This window comes from Aulonocara sp. 'chitande type north' Nkhata Bay, linkage group LG17 (assembly GCF_057382095.1).
Source record: "Aulonocara sp. 'chitande type north' Nkhata Bay isolate Kocher_YH1m ecotype deep benthic linkage group LG17, A_spYH_male_GT1.1, whole genome shotgun sequence".
Classification (NCBI taxonomy): domain Eukaryota; kingdom Metazoa; phylum Chordata; class Actinopteri; order Cichliformes; family Cichlidae; genus Aulonocara; species Aulonocara sp. 'chitande type north' Nkhata Bay.
This window is the reverse complement of record NC_141360.1, coordinates 15367832-15385192: the sequence shown is the minus strand read 5'-3', so window position 1 is coordinate 15385192 and position 17361 is coordinate 15367832. Positions and strand designations below refer to the sequence as shown.

Genomic DNA, 17361 nt, shown 5'->3' with positions numbered 1-17361 from the left:
TCTTCCTTTGTTCAGTGTCAGGTCGTCTGTTTTCCTTCTCTCCAGCTCACATCAGGTTAACGCATTTTCATGATTCTCCTCAGTTCATGTTTTCTCGTCATAGTTCCTTGCATGTATAATTATTTTGCTTTATAATGTTCAGAATTATTTTCATGTCATGTTTGTTATAGTCAGTCCTTCACAGTTTAGTTTAGTTTACTTGCCCCTATTCGCCTTGCTTTATTTTGTAATGTTTACTTACTCCGCACACAGTCAGCTCCCGCTGACCGTGACGCTTCAGGCTGCTTCTGCTCAGCTCTGCTGAGAAATATTAAAGTGTTGGTTGGGACTTCTAGTCAATTGATCAGTCAGTTAAAACGTATTATGGATTTCAAAATCAAGTACCTGGTTTTCATATGTACATATTTTCAGTGGTATCACCTTTAATAGCAGGAAATTAACTAGACAAATTATTATTTTATCTTTCTCCTTTTTGCCAAACTTTTCAAGTAAACTATATTTGACAATAGCATAATAAAAATGGAAATTATGTTTTTGGTTATGCCACCTCAATATTTTTTAGCTGCCCCAAGATGGCGACCCCTATGAAAAAATTCTGGAGACTCCCTTATTTATTTTTTTTATAGATAAGGACCGCTCAATTATACTTGATAAACTGCAGATTTGACATGTAGTGCCATCATTTTTAATTACATATTAGATATACATATGTGTTTGGATTGTTTCATATTGTGAAATGTCCAGCAAAACAAACTAAGTATATTAAATTTGTGTTACTCAAATGCTAAATGAAAATTATCAGTAGTTTTGTGCAGGGTAAACAGGTTAGCTAGAAACATCTGCTGATATCTTGTTAAATTAGGCTTTGTAAATCCAAAAAGCACAGCAGGTCACCTGATCACAACCTGTACACAAAGACAATTTACTGAAGCTCACATTAGAAAATATTGTGAGTTGTGATTCGTGTCCCCACACTGAGCTACTACAAGTAGTCTTAGGGTTCACCCAGCTGCTGAATCCCACTTGAACTCCTTACTGTATTTTTCTGTTTATATGTGGAAGCAAAGTCACCCTTTACAATGTAGGCAACAGAAAATATTTCTTTTTTATTCTTTTTTACTGCTTGTGTCTTATATAACAGATTCAATCTGACCACATTCTTTAGAATTAGCATTTAGTTCAGTTACCCTTTGTACAAAAATATCTGGTAGAATTATTTTTCAAGGAGCTACTTTTAACTTTATTTCTCTGAGTACATTTCAGAGCTTGCACCACTTCATTCTCACTTGAGTAAAAAAAGTTGATTCGGTACTTAAACGTTTACCATAGTATTTTTATAGTATCTGTACACAAGTAAAGAATATCTGCACTTTTGCCACCTCTGGAATCAACATAGCAAACTAAAATAAAATGAAAACAAACAAAACATAGTAAATAAATCACAATATATACCGACCCAGATGGTCTTCTGCAAGGCTGTAGCTGAAAAATGTGCAGGGTGCTGAGATCATTAAAAAAAACTTTAATATTTTTATCACAATGAATTCTTTTAATATCAGTAGAAAAAAAAATCCAGCAAATAGTCTTGGATCTCTAAGTGAGAATGAGCAATGTTTACCTCTGGTTCGATTTCTTCATCCTCTGGAATCTTACAGGCCTCTTCATAGGATGGGTAGAAGTCAGACCATCCTTTCTCAGTGCAGTTCCTATAGATATAACCTAAAACAACAACAACAAAAATACATGAAACTCAGCGGTTTCTGCCAAGGGAAATACCACCAAACTGTGGTGTTTCAAATTTGCTTGTTATGTACAGACAGAAGTCTCATTCAGCCCTTTTAAGTAGGGTCTTTTCTTATTTTTTTCAGTCATTCACATGTCAGTCCTAAGTGGCCTAACAAATGAAAAAATGACTGAGTTTAGTATTTTAGTTTTGCTCATTGTTATATTTTCTGCATAGTCTGTTCTTTATTTACATATTCTAGCTATAGTTTCTATTTTTTTAGTTTTCTGTGATGTTATATCCAGATTATGTTTTCTTTTTGAAGTTCAACTTATCACTTATTCCCCAAGGTTTTTTTTCCGTGCCCTTCTGTGTTCTCTGTTTCAAGTCTGCATTCCTGTGTCCAGTATGGAGGACCAGAAGTGCCACATGCATGCAAATGAAGAATGTTGTGCTTCAATAATGAATTGTGCAATAAAATATGCATTAGGAAATTCATTTAAAATTTCTTTTTATTTGTTTATTTATTTAAACAATTGTCCATGTACACAAAAAGTCCATGTGAACAAAAAGGCAAAAAGGTTATTGTGCCAGGTGTTATTCTTGGGAGTTGAAGAGCAAAACTCAAACAGTGAATTCACTTTAGATTGATAAACTGGAAAAAAAATTCCAATATAGCTGGATGGGGGTGTTCTTTGACTCAAGACTTTTGCACAGTGCTGCTGTGCAAATTACCAGCAACCAACCCCCTTTCTTCCATTTGCCAACCAAAAAGCAAATGGAAAAAAGTGTAAATGGACCGGGATTAGGGTTATATCCTTTGCTGTGTGCATCGGCACGTGCATTTTAAAAACTGGGACATAGATGCACAATAAGAAAACATTCATCCATCACTCTTATACACCAGCACCTCCTTATAAACACAGGAATGCACATGAGCACAAATATTCTGAGAGTTTATCAGAAGAGATACTGCACCACAGCTCTTAAGATTCAGTGGATTACTCCATCTTCCTGTTAATAGTGTGAAAATACAGCAGGCACATGACAACCACGTGTAAACGCTGATAATATTACCACAGATACAGTACATAACTACTGCTGCTACTAAAAATTACACGTTCACCATTTGAAATTTTTTTGTCTTCCATTTCAGTTGTTGTACCACTTCATATTTTCTTTCTAAAATTTATAACTGACAGCATATGCAACTAGTTTTGCAACTTTTCCTTAACTGAAATTTAAAGTGTCAATACATTTAAACAGCTGTGTGTTTCACAGCTAAAGCGGAATTACAAATTCCATATAGAAAGCATCTACCTAACTAGTCGGAAGATTCAAACTCAGGATCTTCTTGCTGTAAGGTGAGGTGAGAGTGCTAACCATTGCACTGCTGTCTTGCCATTTACCAAGCTTTTATTGATTCACCAGTTTACACAATATAATTCTACCCAGCAGAACACCATACCACAAATATTATGGGTTATGATATGTCACTTACATTTCTAGAGCTGTGAACATCAGGCTGCTGAATTAGATATATATGTATTTGAAGCTGATTCCCTGGTCACTTGCCACAGTAAGTCAGTTCTAAATCATGCAATTCCAGTTCAATGTTTCTCTACTGACAATCAAAGTCAGCTATTCAGGATTCATACATAACATTCTATGTCACACGTTGATCCATGTGAGAAACTGCCTATTATGCTTGCAGTCATTTTGGAGCAGAATCAGCCTTTTGTGTAGCGCCTTCAGTCTTTTGGGATTCTGTGGATAGAGTCAGGTATTTATGTTTTGTTTTTTCTTTGTAACCATGTGTACACATGAATAGAATTTAAACAGTATGTGACTTCTTTCACAAGGACTGCTACTGGATCAAAGTGTGATGCTGCTTCTTTGGTGGCTGAGGAGTGGCCTTGTGTGGACAAATATTTAAAGTTTAAGGGACTGGATAATGTGATGACCAGTGTTGGTCAAGTTACTTGAAAAAAGTAATTGATAACTAATTACTTATTACTTCCCCAAAAAAGTAATCCCATTACTTTACTGATTACTTATTTTCAAAGCAAATAAGTTTAGTTACTTAGTTATTTTTAAAAAACACGATTTACAACCTGAATAGGTAATAAAGCGATAGATCTTTCAGCCCAATTCTACTTTTTCTGCATAATCCATCATACAAAATGTAATCAAATGGAAAAGTCTCGTTTTAAAACTTGTTTTATTAGTTTTAATCTTTTAACTTTATGCATCAAGCAAAAATTCAATTATATGCAACATTCACTGACTGGAAGAAATTTGTTTAACATTTAAACCTATTTTCTGCACATAAAATAAAATAGGTTTTTGGTGTTTACACTCAGTCTTTCAAATAAATGCAAGTAAAACACAGCAGAAAATAAATAAAATCAAAGACTAGCGGTCCTGTTGTTCTATTTTCACCTGTAAAGCAGGAGTTGGGTAGGCGGAGGTTTACCCTGGTGCAGGTGTGCCGCAGTGGTCAGTGGAAGAATCTGCGGGTTTGTCTGTGAGTTTCCCATTCCCTGGTAGCGTACTTGGTGCTTGCTCAGAAGTTAAGGGTTTTTTTTCGCTGTAAAAAGAAGTTTTCTTCCCACGCAGTGAGCAGCGGACGCTAATGTTGTCACTTTTTACGGAATCAAACTCAAAGTAAGGTCAGTACTTCCACGCTTTAAACGCTGCATGATCATATGCTCTTCCGCACTCAATATATTATCCATTGTTGATCTGCACACAGCTGTTGCCACGAATGTCACACTCGCTTACCTCATTGTCATGAGACACTCTCGCAATTAATCACGGTTTTAGTAACACAGTAACGCAGCATGCTTACGGGAAAGTAACAGTAATCTAATTACCTTTTTTGCAATAGTAATCCTTTACTCATTACTTGAAAAAAGTAATTGGATTACAGTAACCTCTGGTGATGACACTGACTAATAATGTGCTGGAATGCATAACAGTTGAAATCTACAAAGACTGTAAAGACTGGATGCAGGAAAAGTTCACAGGAAAATGCCAAAAAATTTAATTTGTGTAAATTTTAAAAATTAAAATGTTAAACCCAAATAAACATAAAATGACAGAGCCTATAATATATAAGAGCCTGTAACCTGAAATCATTAGAAGTTCTAGAATCACATCATATTATGGCATTCTTATAGACAATATATTTTCAAATGATACTGAAAATAAAGTAAATAGGTTGATTATTAATAAATAATATCAGTGACCATTGTCCAGTTTTTGCAGTTTATGATAGGAACTAAAAGCATAAGTAAATGAAAAGAAAATGAAGAATACAGATGAGTCCTCAGTAATTTCCTTTAACTGCTTTTTAACAGAACTGAGGTTAAATATGAGAACCAGGATATTAATTATGTATATGACAGATTGATTACCGTAATTGTCGGGCTATAAGCCGCTACTTTTTGCACAAGCTTTGAACCCTGCGGCTTTTAGTCAGGTGCGGCTTTTCTAAGGATTGTCCATGATTTTTGTGATATCATAAGAGGATTTGTTTTGTTTGTTCCGCTGTTGTACGGCACTACGTTGCCTGGCGGAAGGGAATGTGATCAGATACACAGTATCGGGGTTCAAGAGTGGTATGTTGGTCACATGTCCGTCCGCCAGGCAACGTAGTGCCGTACGAAGTAGCGCGAAAAACAAACTTCAAAGTAGTGCTACGTGTTCAGCGGGAGGCGTGGATGACGAACGGCGATAAACTTGCGAAAAGCAACTTATGCCCAACTCCACCAGTGAATTCTGACAGCGTGGAAAAGTGTGAAAACATCCATGATCACCAACGGATTTTGAAGGGCTGGACTGTTGCATGGTGGAGAGGAGGACACCGCCACGGCCCTTCAGAGGGTGTTCGACTCCGACACTGACAACGAGGATTTGTTTGGTTTTGAAAGTGACAACAAAGGAAAGGAGCTAAGAGTGGATGACGAAGCCACCCTGAGCCTGTTCGTTTCCGACACTGGAGAAGAGGACTTTAGTGGTTTTAGTGCGCACGAAGAAGAGAAAGATAATGGTGAATGACTGACTTTTCTTCTTGTTAAAGCCGTGTCACTGCACCTGAGCCCAAAAGGTAGTCCGAATCTATTCTTCTGGTGTGCTGTAGGTTATTGTTATATACTACATTTGTTACTCGTTTATGAAGCACAGTACATGTTTCGTACTTGTAATTACCGGTACTTGTACGTATACCTAAAAAGTTATGCAAATATGTACCCATAACTTGTTTTTCAAAATATTAATAAAAGGGATGTGTCTCCAAACAGCCATCTCTTTCCTGACAATTCCCTTGCATATTCCTTTTGCATATTCTCTTACATATGATAAGTCAACATTGAAACACCTGCGGCTTTTAGTCAGGTGCGGCTAATGTATGTACAAAGCAGGATTTTCTCTTGATTTTAGCTTGTGCGGCTAATATTCAGGTGCGCTTTGTAGTCCAGAAAATATGGTGGATTATTTGCCTTATTGTTTAATATAAATTGCCAATAAAGCAGTATAGTAAAAAAAAAACATATATATACTGACTGTCCATGGATTTTAAAAAAGGGTCTACAAAGTGCATGTAAAAAGAAATATTAACTATACAGAGATTAAATATGATCGATGGCTACTTCTTCACTGTAGCCAGGCTGACACAAAGTCAAAACTCTGCTGAGCCAAGCATTCCTGTCTCTATTATTGGGTTACTTGCCAAAGACATTTAAGCTAATAATGGTATAAGTACTAAAGGCAATGATAAAACCATTCCTTAAAAAGGTATCACTCCATCCATCTGTCTTAGCTAATTATTGGACAATCTCAAACCTACCTTTTATCGCAAAAATTCTTTAAAGAGAAGTTATAAAGCAGCTAACTGATCAATTACAGAAAAATGGTTGATTTGAAGAGTTTTACTCAGGTTTCAGAGCTCATCACAGCACAAAAAAAAGCATTAGTGAAGGTTACAAATGATCTTATGGCCCCAACAGTGGAGTCATCTCTGTGATTGTCATCTCAGTGTTGTGTTTGATACTGTTGATTGTAATAATTTAATACAGCGCTTAGATCAGGCCATAGGAAATGGCCTGATATCACTCCAATAGAGCACTTCGTCCTCAGACTGCAGGCTTACTTGTGGTTCCTAGGATATTTAAAGTAGAATGGGAGCAGAGCCATCAGCTTTCACCTCTTCTGTGGAACCAGCTCCCAGTTTGGATTAGTGAGACTACTTTCAAGATTACTTCCACTTCCAACCAATGTTCCCTCTAATTTTTCATGTGTCTGAGCGAACACACAAACTCCCTGAGCGGTCCCTTGAACCACTGTGAGCAACAGCAGACGTGTGCACTGTGGTCACGCCAGCATCGAATCCATCCAAGTTACATGGTTTATTAAAATAATCAAATTACAGTGGTACCGGCACATAAGGACGCTGTCATAACCTGTCAACGACATTGATTAGGTGCGTATATAAGAATGTGAATCGCATCATTGGCTGGACTATGGGATAAGGTGGCATCGTTCTAATCCCATACAGGAGCAGCCAGTCACTTACTGACTAACACTGCAAAACAGAATTGTTAACGTATTTATTTTAATTTCAGTTCAGGTTAGATTTCTTTGTGCACAACACAGATTTTCTGTGTGCAGAGACCATTCCAGCAGTGCGCAATTGCGCACGCGCGCAGCTTAGAGGGCACATTGCTTCCAACCCTAACTATATGCTTTTGATAAGCATATAGTTAGGGTTGGAAGTGGCCCTAAAGTGACCCTAAATCCTCCCTTCAATACATTGCAATGGGCCTAGGCTACTTTGGCTGCTTTGTTTACACTTTACACAAGCTTTAAACATAAAATTGTACTTGTAAGCTGTATTTTAATGATTTTGTCATTTTAGGGCATAAAAATAGCCCATTCCATAAGTCTGCACAGCGAGCAACATTTTAGTTGATTTCTATAAACTGTCACTTGCTGCCTGTGAATCCAAGGTTACAACAAAAACATAATATTAGAAACGTTTTTATTAGATAACTGTAAGTATTAATGGAGATGATGCAGGTGAAGGGTGCAAATGCTGGATTTGAATTAGCTGAATTCAAAGCAATGTTCTCCCACCATTGCCTGGAGTTAGAATAGTGGAGCTCAGCCACAGTGACCCTTATGGAATAAATGATGCACACAAGGTCACCAGGTATATGGTGCAAGTTTGTGTTTGTGAGAGGAGGATACAAAGTTTACACTTAAAAAAAAAAAATCTGTTTCACTATTTGAAAATGCCTGTCCGACGCTTAAGCGAGGAGAGTGTGGGTTTGAGTCGTGGGTGGATTTAGCGTTATCCAGCTGTATTAGCCTCAGTATAAAGTGGCATGTAGAGCCTGCAGGCCTGCAGCCGCGGCAAATGGCAGGATGTGAATGGAGGTTGAAGGCCAAGGCTCCAGGGAGGGCATTAGAGCTCACAATGCTATTCCTATCGAGCAGCGCCAACTCATTCCTGAAGGAAGGCTTATACAGTGAACTCTTTGATTTTCCAATTCATTATATTCTCCCACTGAAAAGCCTGGATCACCTGCACAGTTACAGAGCTGGACTTATCGGTACTGTCTGTGGAGGAGGAAATCCAGTGGGGTCCGAGAACCCACTAACACTGAGTTATTTGGTCATCAGCAGCTACCTCCGCCTCCTGATCCCTCCACGCAAAGTATACACTTTCACTCTGCATTTTTTCCTTTTTCTTTTTTTCATTTAAGCAGTGTTTTATTCAAGACTGGAAATTAGTCAAGTAAATCTTTTCTACACACAGCCTCTCACTTACTGTGCATGTTCTCTGCTGCAACTACTTATTCTGTTTAGCAACAATTTAGCAAAATAGCTGACACAACAAAAGGGCAGGCACTCAGTCAGCCAGTGATCTTAGAGCTATTTGATCAGTTCATATGAAAGTTTCATACCTTTAATTACATTCAATATAGGCACAACTCAACTCTTATAGTATGGACACCCTACAACAACAGAGCGAAAGCTCCAGCAATCAGACGACCCCGTGTGAGCAAGCACTTGGTAACAGTGAAAAGGAAAAATCTCCTTTTAATAGGAAGAAACCTTCAGCAGAACCAGTCTCAGGGAGGGAGGAATCTGCCGTGACCACTTGGTGGGTGAAGGAAGTGAGACAACACACATTGGAGAGAGCCAGAGGATTATTAATAATGATTAAATTCCAAGTGGTGTATAAACACAGAGAGGGAAGAAGACACATTCAGTACATCATGGAAATCCCCAGTTGTTTAGGTCAGTTGCAGTGTAACTACGGGGGGTTCAGGGTCACCATATTTTAAACCTAATCCTGTAAATTTCTGTCCCCTAAATCTAAACTGGGAACTGGTTCCACAGAAGACAGTAGATTCTTCTGCTAAAAAAGAAAAAAAGAAAACAGGTAAAATAACAAAAAATGTGATTCAAATTTAGTTGCTCTTGCTTGTAAGATTTCTTCCTTTTGCACTTCTGTAAGAATTTTACAGCAATGTGGAGAAGCTTCTGGGAGTGCATTAGAAAAGTTGCTTATCTAATGTACACTGTTTTCAAAGTAAACTGCAAGTTTATACATTGTTACGATCCATGATCATGTCCCATGTCTGTTTCCATGGTTCCTGCCATAAGAGTGTGTGTGGGTGTGTGCAGGTTTCCCTCCTAGGTGTGTGTGTGGTGTGCGGTAGCTGTTGAGACAGGTGGAGACTGGAGAAGTTCCAGGGATTATCGGATGGCCTCTTAACCTCCAACTCACCTCACCACTCCCCTTTTCTCCTCTGTACCCAGTAAAGAGCCAGCTGTTTACCAGCTTTGAGTGTGTGTTGCTTCAAATTCAAATTCAAATTTTATTTGTCACACACACAACCATACACAGTATGACATGAGGTGAAATGCTTGTAGCTGTGCAATGCAATGCCCGACCATTAAATGACAGTGGTTTTATTTGCAATTTATAGGTTATACAAAATTTACAGATTTAACTTAGAAATTTACAGTAAAAAATGTGCAAATAGCAGAAAGAGATATTAATTATAGGAAGTGTGCATGAAGAAAAACCAGAGTGCGTGTGGTGATGTGATGTGTGTGAGAGTCCAGTCCCATTTTCTTGGGAGTAGCAGGAGTGGGGAGTCACACCTATGTTGTGTCTAGGTCTAGGCAAGGGTTGTAAAAGACATTTAGTAAAGACATTACATTTTGTTTCAGTGGCTTATTTTTATATCTCATGTCTAAATACTGATATCTTCTTTGTCATTGTTTATCTTTCAGATATCCAGAAATGCATGGTTTTTTTTTTATTCTTAGTTGTGTCTGTATCTATCTGTCAGTGATTTGTTGTTATGAGAGACTGGAGAGAGTCTATTATGTTTTCTTTAAACCAGCCAGCTGGATGAGTCAGAGTTCTGGAAAAGGTGAGGGTCGTGTAAACAGTCAGGACAGCACTAGTCTCTACAGTGTGCAGTCTAGAAAAATGTAGTTTTTGTAAACCACTCAGTGAAAACAAAACATTGGTGCTCAAAGATCTCTAAATATACCACAGTCAGTTGCTGAGCTCTGAAGTGAAAATGGACAAATGCAAATGGTTTTTAGGTTCAAATCTTCCTTTTAGTGGCATCTAAAAAAAACAACAACATTCTTTTGTTGAGTTGGCTCACACACACACACACACACACACACACACACACACACACACACACACACACACACACACACACACACACAGATAACATCAAGGAGGAAAACACTATACAGACAGAAGCAGGAGGATAAAAAGATCGCCATGACTGTTGGCAGCATTATTAATCACTTTGTTGCCCTGCCTCAACCAACGCTGATGGTTCTGCTGCAGTTCCTTGCAGTTTATATCAAGTTAGGATCCCTAACATAAGAACATTGTTTTTAGAGCATTAAAAAAACACAGCCAAGCATCCTCAAAATGTCAAATTTTGGTACAGTAGCAATTATTTAAATTAGCCAATTAAACCAAAGAAAACTAATCATTCAATTTGAGGTGAAATGGACTTACCTTGGTTATTAGGCAACAGCTGCCAGATGCCAGAGGCGCACGAGATATTGACCACCTGTCCCACCTCAGCATGATACCAGCACTGAAGGTTGTCCCAAACTGTTGGACAGCCTAACAAGGAAAGACAGTAATTACCAAACATTATAGAGTCTCAGTTAGCAGCACTAATACTTTCACAGCACAGGTGAGTAAACAGAAATATTACATATGGTCAGACCATCATCAAAACAAAAATATACTTGCTGGACAAAGACACAGTTCTTGTAGTTCTGCCTCTGCACACCATCAAATGCTTCAAGTCAAACAATTGCAATGTGACTGAAGTGCAGATTTTTAGCATTAATTCCAAAACTTTGCATTAAAAGCTTAAGAATTACAGGTTACAGATTAGAAATGACAGATTTTCGAGCTGTGTTCAAGTGCTCAAAAATTATTAGACCATTGACTAATAAGCAGTTTCATGGGCAGGGAAGACCTGATCTATGAGCAGACATAAGTAGATATAACATATAAAGTTGATCAGATTGTTGAATTTTTATTTCACTTTAATTAGTAATATTAACCCTGCTGATCTTTCATCTGCCATTTATGACCTTCCATTTATTCACAGCTCCTGATCCCCAGATGAACTTGTTTCTCACTATAATGTCAACCTCCATAATCTTCTTAACACATTTGCTCCACTTAAACACCGAACTGTCTCATTTTCCCGTTCAGCACCATGGTTTACTCTTAACCTGCGCCATCTCAAAGCTAAAGGACGCCAACTGGAACGTCTGTTCAAGAAAACCGGACTTACGATACAAGAAATGTATAACAATCATATCTTGTTGCATAAGGATTGCATTGCTTCAGCCAAATCTGCATACTATTCTGGTTTAATCAGTTCTAGTGAAGGTAACTCCAGGTCTCTTTTCATTGTTTAGTAAAATTACAAAACCTCCGGACTCATTCTCCTCTCATATGAACTCTGCTGACTTTTGCAACTCTCTTATATCTTTTTTCACTGATAAAATCGCTGATATCCGCCAACTTAACTCGGTAGGAGCATCTAACTGTCAATGGTCAATGTCAGTGGTCAATAGTAACTTTATTGTCCCTAACGGGAAATTGATTTGCAGTATGTCCATACAGAAATATAAAAAACAAACAAACACATCACATACACACAAAAAACAATATAAGCCCTGAGAAAACAACCTAAATTTTATCATTAAAGAAAGTGCAATGTGCAATGGCAACAACACTTATGGTTTAGTGTTATTAACCATGATAATAGCAGTAGGTAGAAAAGACAATCTATGTCTTCACTGCAGGCACTTTACAACGACGACCTGAAGGAAGCAGTTGAAAATCATTAAAGAGAGGATGATCTGAACACAACAAGACAGAGGTTGCCTTCCTCAGCACCTGCCTGTTAGAAAATTTCACAAGCTGGACCTGAAATCTGACCAGACACTTTAACCAGGTTGCTAAATCTGGTCTTATTATTCAAGGACATATTACCATACCAGGCAATGATACAGAAGGTTAAAACAGATTCAGTAAAACCTTTATAAAAAACGAGTCATCATTTCAGATGAAACATTAAAACCTCTCAACTCCTTAAAATGTACAGTCTTTGTTGAACCTTTTTCACTGTAGAAGCAAGATGTGACTAAAAGGACAGAGCCGTATCAAGAACAGCCCACAAATACTTATAACTGTCCACCAGTTCAATCGCTGCACCATTTACCACTGTTAGCGCAGGATGTGGGGATGTCTTCCTGAAGTCAATAACCATGTCCTTGGTTTTCAAGGTGTTGATCATTAAGAAGGACTGATCACACCACGAAACAAACTCATCCACAACAGGCCCATGGGAATCCTCTTCACCATGAAGGAGGCTTACAATGACTGTGTCATCTGCATATTTAATGAAATGCCTGTTGGCCTGTGTACTGCGACAGTCTTTAGTGTACAAAATATACAGTAGAGGAGAGAGACAACAACCTTGTGGTGAGCCAGTAGAAGAGTTCAGTTGTTTGGAAAAACAGCGGTTCACACACTGAGATCTGTCAGTTAAAAAGTCTAAAATCCAACCAACCAGTTTAAATCAAGTTTAAACTGGTTAAGAAGTTTATCAACTAAAAGATGTGGCTGGATAGTATTAAAAGCTGAAGAAAAATCGATAATTAAAAGCCGAGTATGAGCTTTAGCACCATCGAGATGGCAATAAAGGAAATTCAACAGAGTGACCACTGCATCATCAACACCTCTACGAGGCCTGTATGCAAATTGTAGTGGGTCTATAAGATTTTCTACTTGCTGCAGGATCTCCTTCCTGACAAGTTTTTCAAAGGACTTTAGGAGGCCTAAAATCATTTAATGATGTAGGTTTTGTGGTCTTAGCAACTGGAGAAATAATTGATTTTTCCCATACCTCTGGAACCTTCTGCTGCTGAAGTGATAAAAGAAAGATGTAATAAAAAAATACTGCATAATTGCTCAGTGCATGTTCCAAGAACCTGGTCACATATACTTAAGGACCTGGACTTTTATTAGTCTTACTCATTTTAAAAAGATTTTCCACCCTTCTTTCATCAAAGAACAAAGCGGGGGGAGGGGGGCTCTGGTGCTCTCTATTAAGAAATCAAGTGTATTCCTAAAATTATAATTATCAATGAATCTCAAATAAAATCTATTCAGCTCATTGGCTAACTGAGAGTCTGAACTAAAACCAGGGAGACTTATCTTATTACAGTCACTGTAACAGTGACCAGTCATGTGTTTCATACCTGCCCAGGCAACCCTTAAGTTATTGCTACCCATCTCCGCCTCTACCTTACCCTTGTATTTTATTTTGGCTTTTTTAATTTCTGATCTGATCTCCTTCCTAATTTCTCTTACTTTCAAGATATTCCCTTCAATAAAAGCTTTTTTCCTTTCATGAATCAGCCTCATAAGGGCTTTTGAAGACCATGGTTTGTTATTAGGGAAAAATGCAAAACCTTTGAAGGGATAATCATGTCTCTGCAAAAGGAGATATAGCTGCAGACAACGTCAGTGAGTTCATTAATGTCTCTACATGATTCTGTAAACACCGACCACTCTGGTCGCACCTTTTATGGAACTGTAACATAGATCCAGAGTCTTATTGAAGCGCGTGGGACAGTTCACATACTGATAAAAACTGCTCAGTGTTTTCTTCACATCGCAGCGATTAAAGTCCCCAAGAACAATATTAGGGGCCTCAGGAGAGAGATTGTAGTGAGTGGATGACGTTGGAGATGGTGCCAGTCGCATTCTTAGGATTCGCTTTAGAATGGATGTAAACGACGGTGACGTTAATCTGTGGGAATTCCCTCGGCAGATAAAACGGCCTCAAAGACACAGAGAGGAACTCAATGTCAGGCAGACACACTTGTTTACGAACAGTAACGTTTTTACACCATTTCTGATTTATATACAAACACACCCCTCCTCCTTGAGATTTCTGGGTGGCTCCGGGGTCTCGATCCAGATGTATGGGAAACCCGAAACCCTTTAATTCCAGAGAAGAATCAAGGTCAGAATCCCTGTGAATGCCATTAGACATGTATCTCTGTAGTCCCGTAAATGTGCGACATTCAAATGCAGTTCATCCAATTTACTCCTCAGTGAGGAGTAAAGTGTATCGTATTTTCTTCCTCAATCGCTGACGTAGGCCTCCCTTCTTACCCCGCTTCCTTGCTTTGACTCTGTTAAAAACAAGAGTGCCCCTGTGGTTACCAGATAATCCAGAGCTGGAAAACACTGGAGGGTGAAAAGAGTCCAGAGACGGGCCTTTCCACCAAAGATCCAGAAGAAACTCCCGTGAGTATGTAACTGTTTGTCAGTAGCAATGACTCCAAACAACAGTCAGGATTGGCAATAAAAACATGCAAAATAAAAACCCCATCTTCGTTAAAAGAAGTTCCACAAAGCACAAGCGGATGCTGTAGGATTTCCTCATGCTCAAAAAAATAAAAACATAACTCAAGAATGAAATTAAATAAGTTAAAACACTGACACTGACAGACAGAGACAACCTGCTGGTCGCCGCAAGAGCAGCGAAAACAAACTGTGAAGTAGACTTTGTTTTCCTCACTGTCTTCCTCCCAGTTATTTTCAAGTTTTACTCTTCCCTCCATAGCTGATGTATTAAATCTTATTCAAAAATCAAAATCATCCACTTGTCAGCTCGACCCTCTTCCCACTGTATTAGTTAAAGCTTGTCTTCCCTCATTGGCTCCTCTCATAGTATTATCCACGCTTCCCTTAACACTGGAATTATTCCTCCACCCCTGAAAACTGCTTCTGTCGCTCCAATTCTCAAAAAGCCTGGTTCAGATCCCAATAACTTTGATAATCTCCACCCTATATCAAACCTCGCCTTTATTTCGAAAATCCTTGAGAAAGTTTTTGCCTTCCAGCTTCATTCATACCTCAACGACCATAATCTCTACGAACAATTTCAGTGCCCCTCCCGAAAATCTCCTGGAGCCACCATTCTCCCGAATTTCTCCCGATTTTCCACTCGGACAACAAAATTGAAAAACCATATCCCAGATTGGCTCAGGCAATTCCAGTTTCCAACAATGGCTACTACTGGTGCAGCTACTTAGTTTTAATATTACTCTTATTACTCTTTGTGGGTCACAAAATAAACTTTTAACATATTTTCAGGCGAGAATGTAGCTGTGTAAACTTCAAATATCTGAGCCGGGGAGAACAGCAAACTCCCGGCACATCGTTTTCAAACCCCCGCGGTCTTTCGCTACTCAGGTTAAACATGATATATAAGTCACTTAAATAACTTAAACATGTTATTGTTTTATGTGTTCATGACTAAATCAGTTTGGCTGAGATTAAAGTTATTAGATTAAATTAGATTAAATAAAACTTTATTAATCCCTCGGGAGGGTTGCTCCAGGGTTTTCACACAGCTGAGTAAACGTCAAACAGAGAACTGATTAAACAGAAGTCCAAGATGGTTGAGAATTTACGCCAGCGTCAGGTTATACTTTAGATCGCAAGGAGCAGACAGCAGAGTTTCACTCCACCAAGAGAGCTCATGACATAATTCTGAAGGCTAGACCGTCCAATTTCACAGTCGCTCACTTCCGGCCTACTCGGCCTTCGGAGGACCCGGCCCACTTAGACCACGAAGGCTGGGTCCTCAGGTGGACACAGCCTGTGAATTTGGACACCTCTGCTGTTTCCAGCCGGACAATAATAACGGTGACATTTAACCTATTTACCCGATAAGTAAACATTGCAAAATTCAAGTTTATTGTGTATATACGTATATGTATACCACTCCCCCCCAACAGCCCTTTTGAATGTCTCCCTAATTCTGAGGTCTCAAGGTTGGCAAGTATGTTATTTGGTCTCCCTAATAAGTCCCTCCATAAACTTCAACTTCTTCAGAATTCTGCAGCTCGGGTCATAACTCGTACTCTCTTAAGAGACCATATTACCCCAATTCTTCAACAGCCTCACTGGTTGCCCATAAAAGCCAGGATAAACTAAGATAAAATCTTAGTTCTCATGTTTAAGTTTATTCATAACCTTGCCCCTCCTTATCTCTGTGATCTGCTTCGTATCACCACAGTTTCCCGCTCTCTCAGATCTTCATCTGCCACTCATCTTGTTGTTCCTTCTGCTTGCCTTACCACTATGGTAAGCTTTCAGTCGCTCTGCTCCTCGGCTCTGGAACTCACTTCCTTCAGCCTTAAGAAATGGATTCTCTTCCCTTACTTAAGTCACAACTCAAAACCTACTTGTTTAACCTGGCTTACTCGCTTTAAAACTTGCTGTCAAATCGTGGGGGTTTTTTTGTTTGTTTTTTTAAATTTGTTGTTTGTAGTTGTATTTTGCTGGTTTCTGTATTTTAATTTATTAGAATCTATTTTAATCTACTGTTTTATTGATGTTGTTTTCTCTTTGTAAGGTGACCTTGGGTTTTAGAAAGGCGCCCTCAAATAAAATGTATTATTATTATTATTATTATTATTATTATTATTATTATTATTATTATTATTATTATCATCATCATCATCATCATCATCATCATCATCATCATCATTAGTAATTTTAAATACGAGTTCAAAAGAGATGCCTGTGCAAGTGAGAGGAGCCATCATTAGATTAGGAAAAACATGAACCATAAATCCATGAAAGAGAAAACATTTGGATTGGTCAACTCAAAAACTGATGTGTTCTTAAAAAGAATAAATGCCAACAGCATCAAAAAAGTGCATGATGATAGATGTATTTACATAGTAAAGAAAAAGCCTGCGAGTCATACAGTTGCATTCACAACTGGAAGTAATTCACTTGATCTTCATTAGTTTGAAACTGAAAGCTGGTTGTTTGTTGACTTTCCGGGCCCTGGTTGCCTTGGTAGCCCTTGGCAAAAACGTATTTACTACCAAGTAATATCTCAATCCATGCTGACATTGGTAATCGCTTAAGCTGTTTGCCAGGAAGTTGAGAAAACTTTATCACCAATTTGTGTCACCTGTAGCTGCCAAATGTCATTCACTATCCATAGTCTCTGGTCACCACA

General features: G+C 38.4%; 1 protein-coding gene across 2 annotated transcripts in view; it reads right to left on the bottom strand.

Annotated features, from left to right (window-relative positions):
• Positions 1 to 17361, bottom strand: part of ghrhrb (growth hormone releasing hormone receptor b) — an 81010-nt gene that overhangs the window by 23331 nt on the left and 40318 nt on the right. For both annotated transcript variants that reach the window (XM_086268036.1, XM_086268037.1), the window contains exons 3-4: positions 10791 to 10901; positions 1619 to 1719 (exon numbers count right to left, since the gene is read on the bottom strand). In XM_086268036.1, coding sequence (XP_086124162.1) covers positions 1619 to 1719; positions 10791 to 10901 — 212 coding nt within the window. The remainder of the gene's footprint in view (positions 1 to 1618; positions 1720 to 10790; positions 10902 to 17361) is intronic.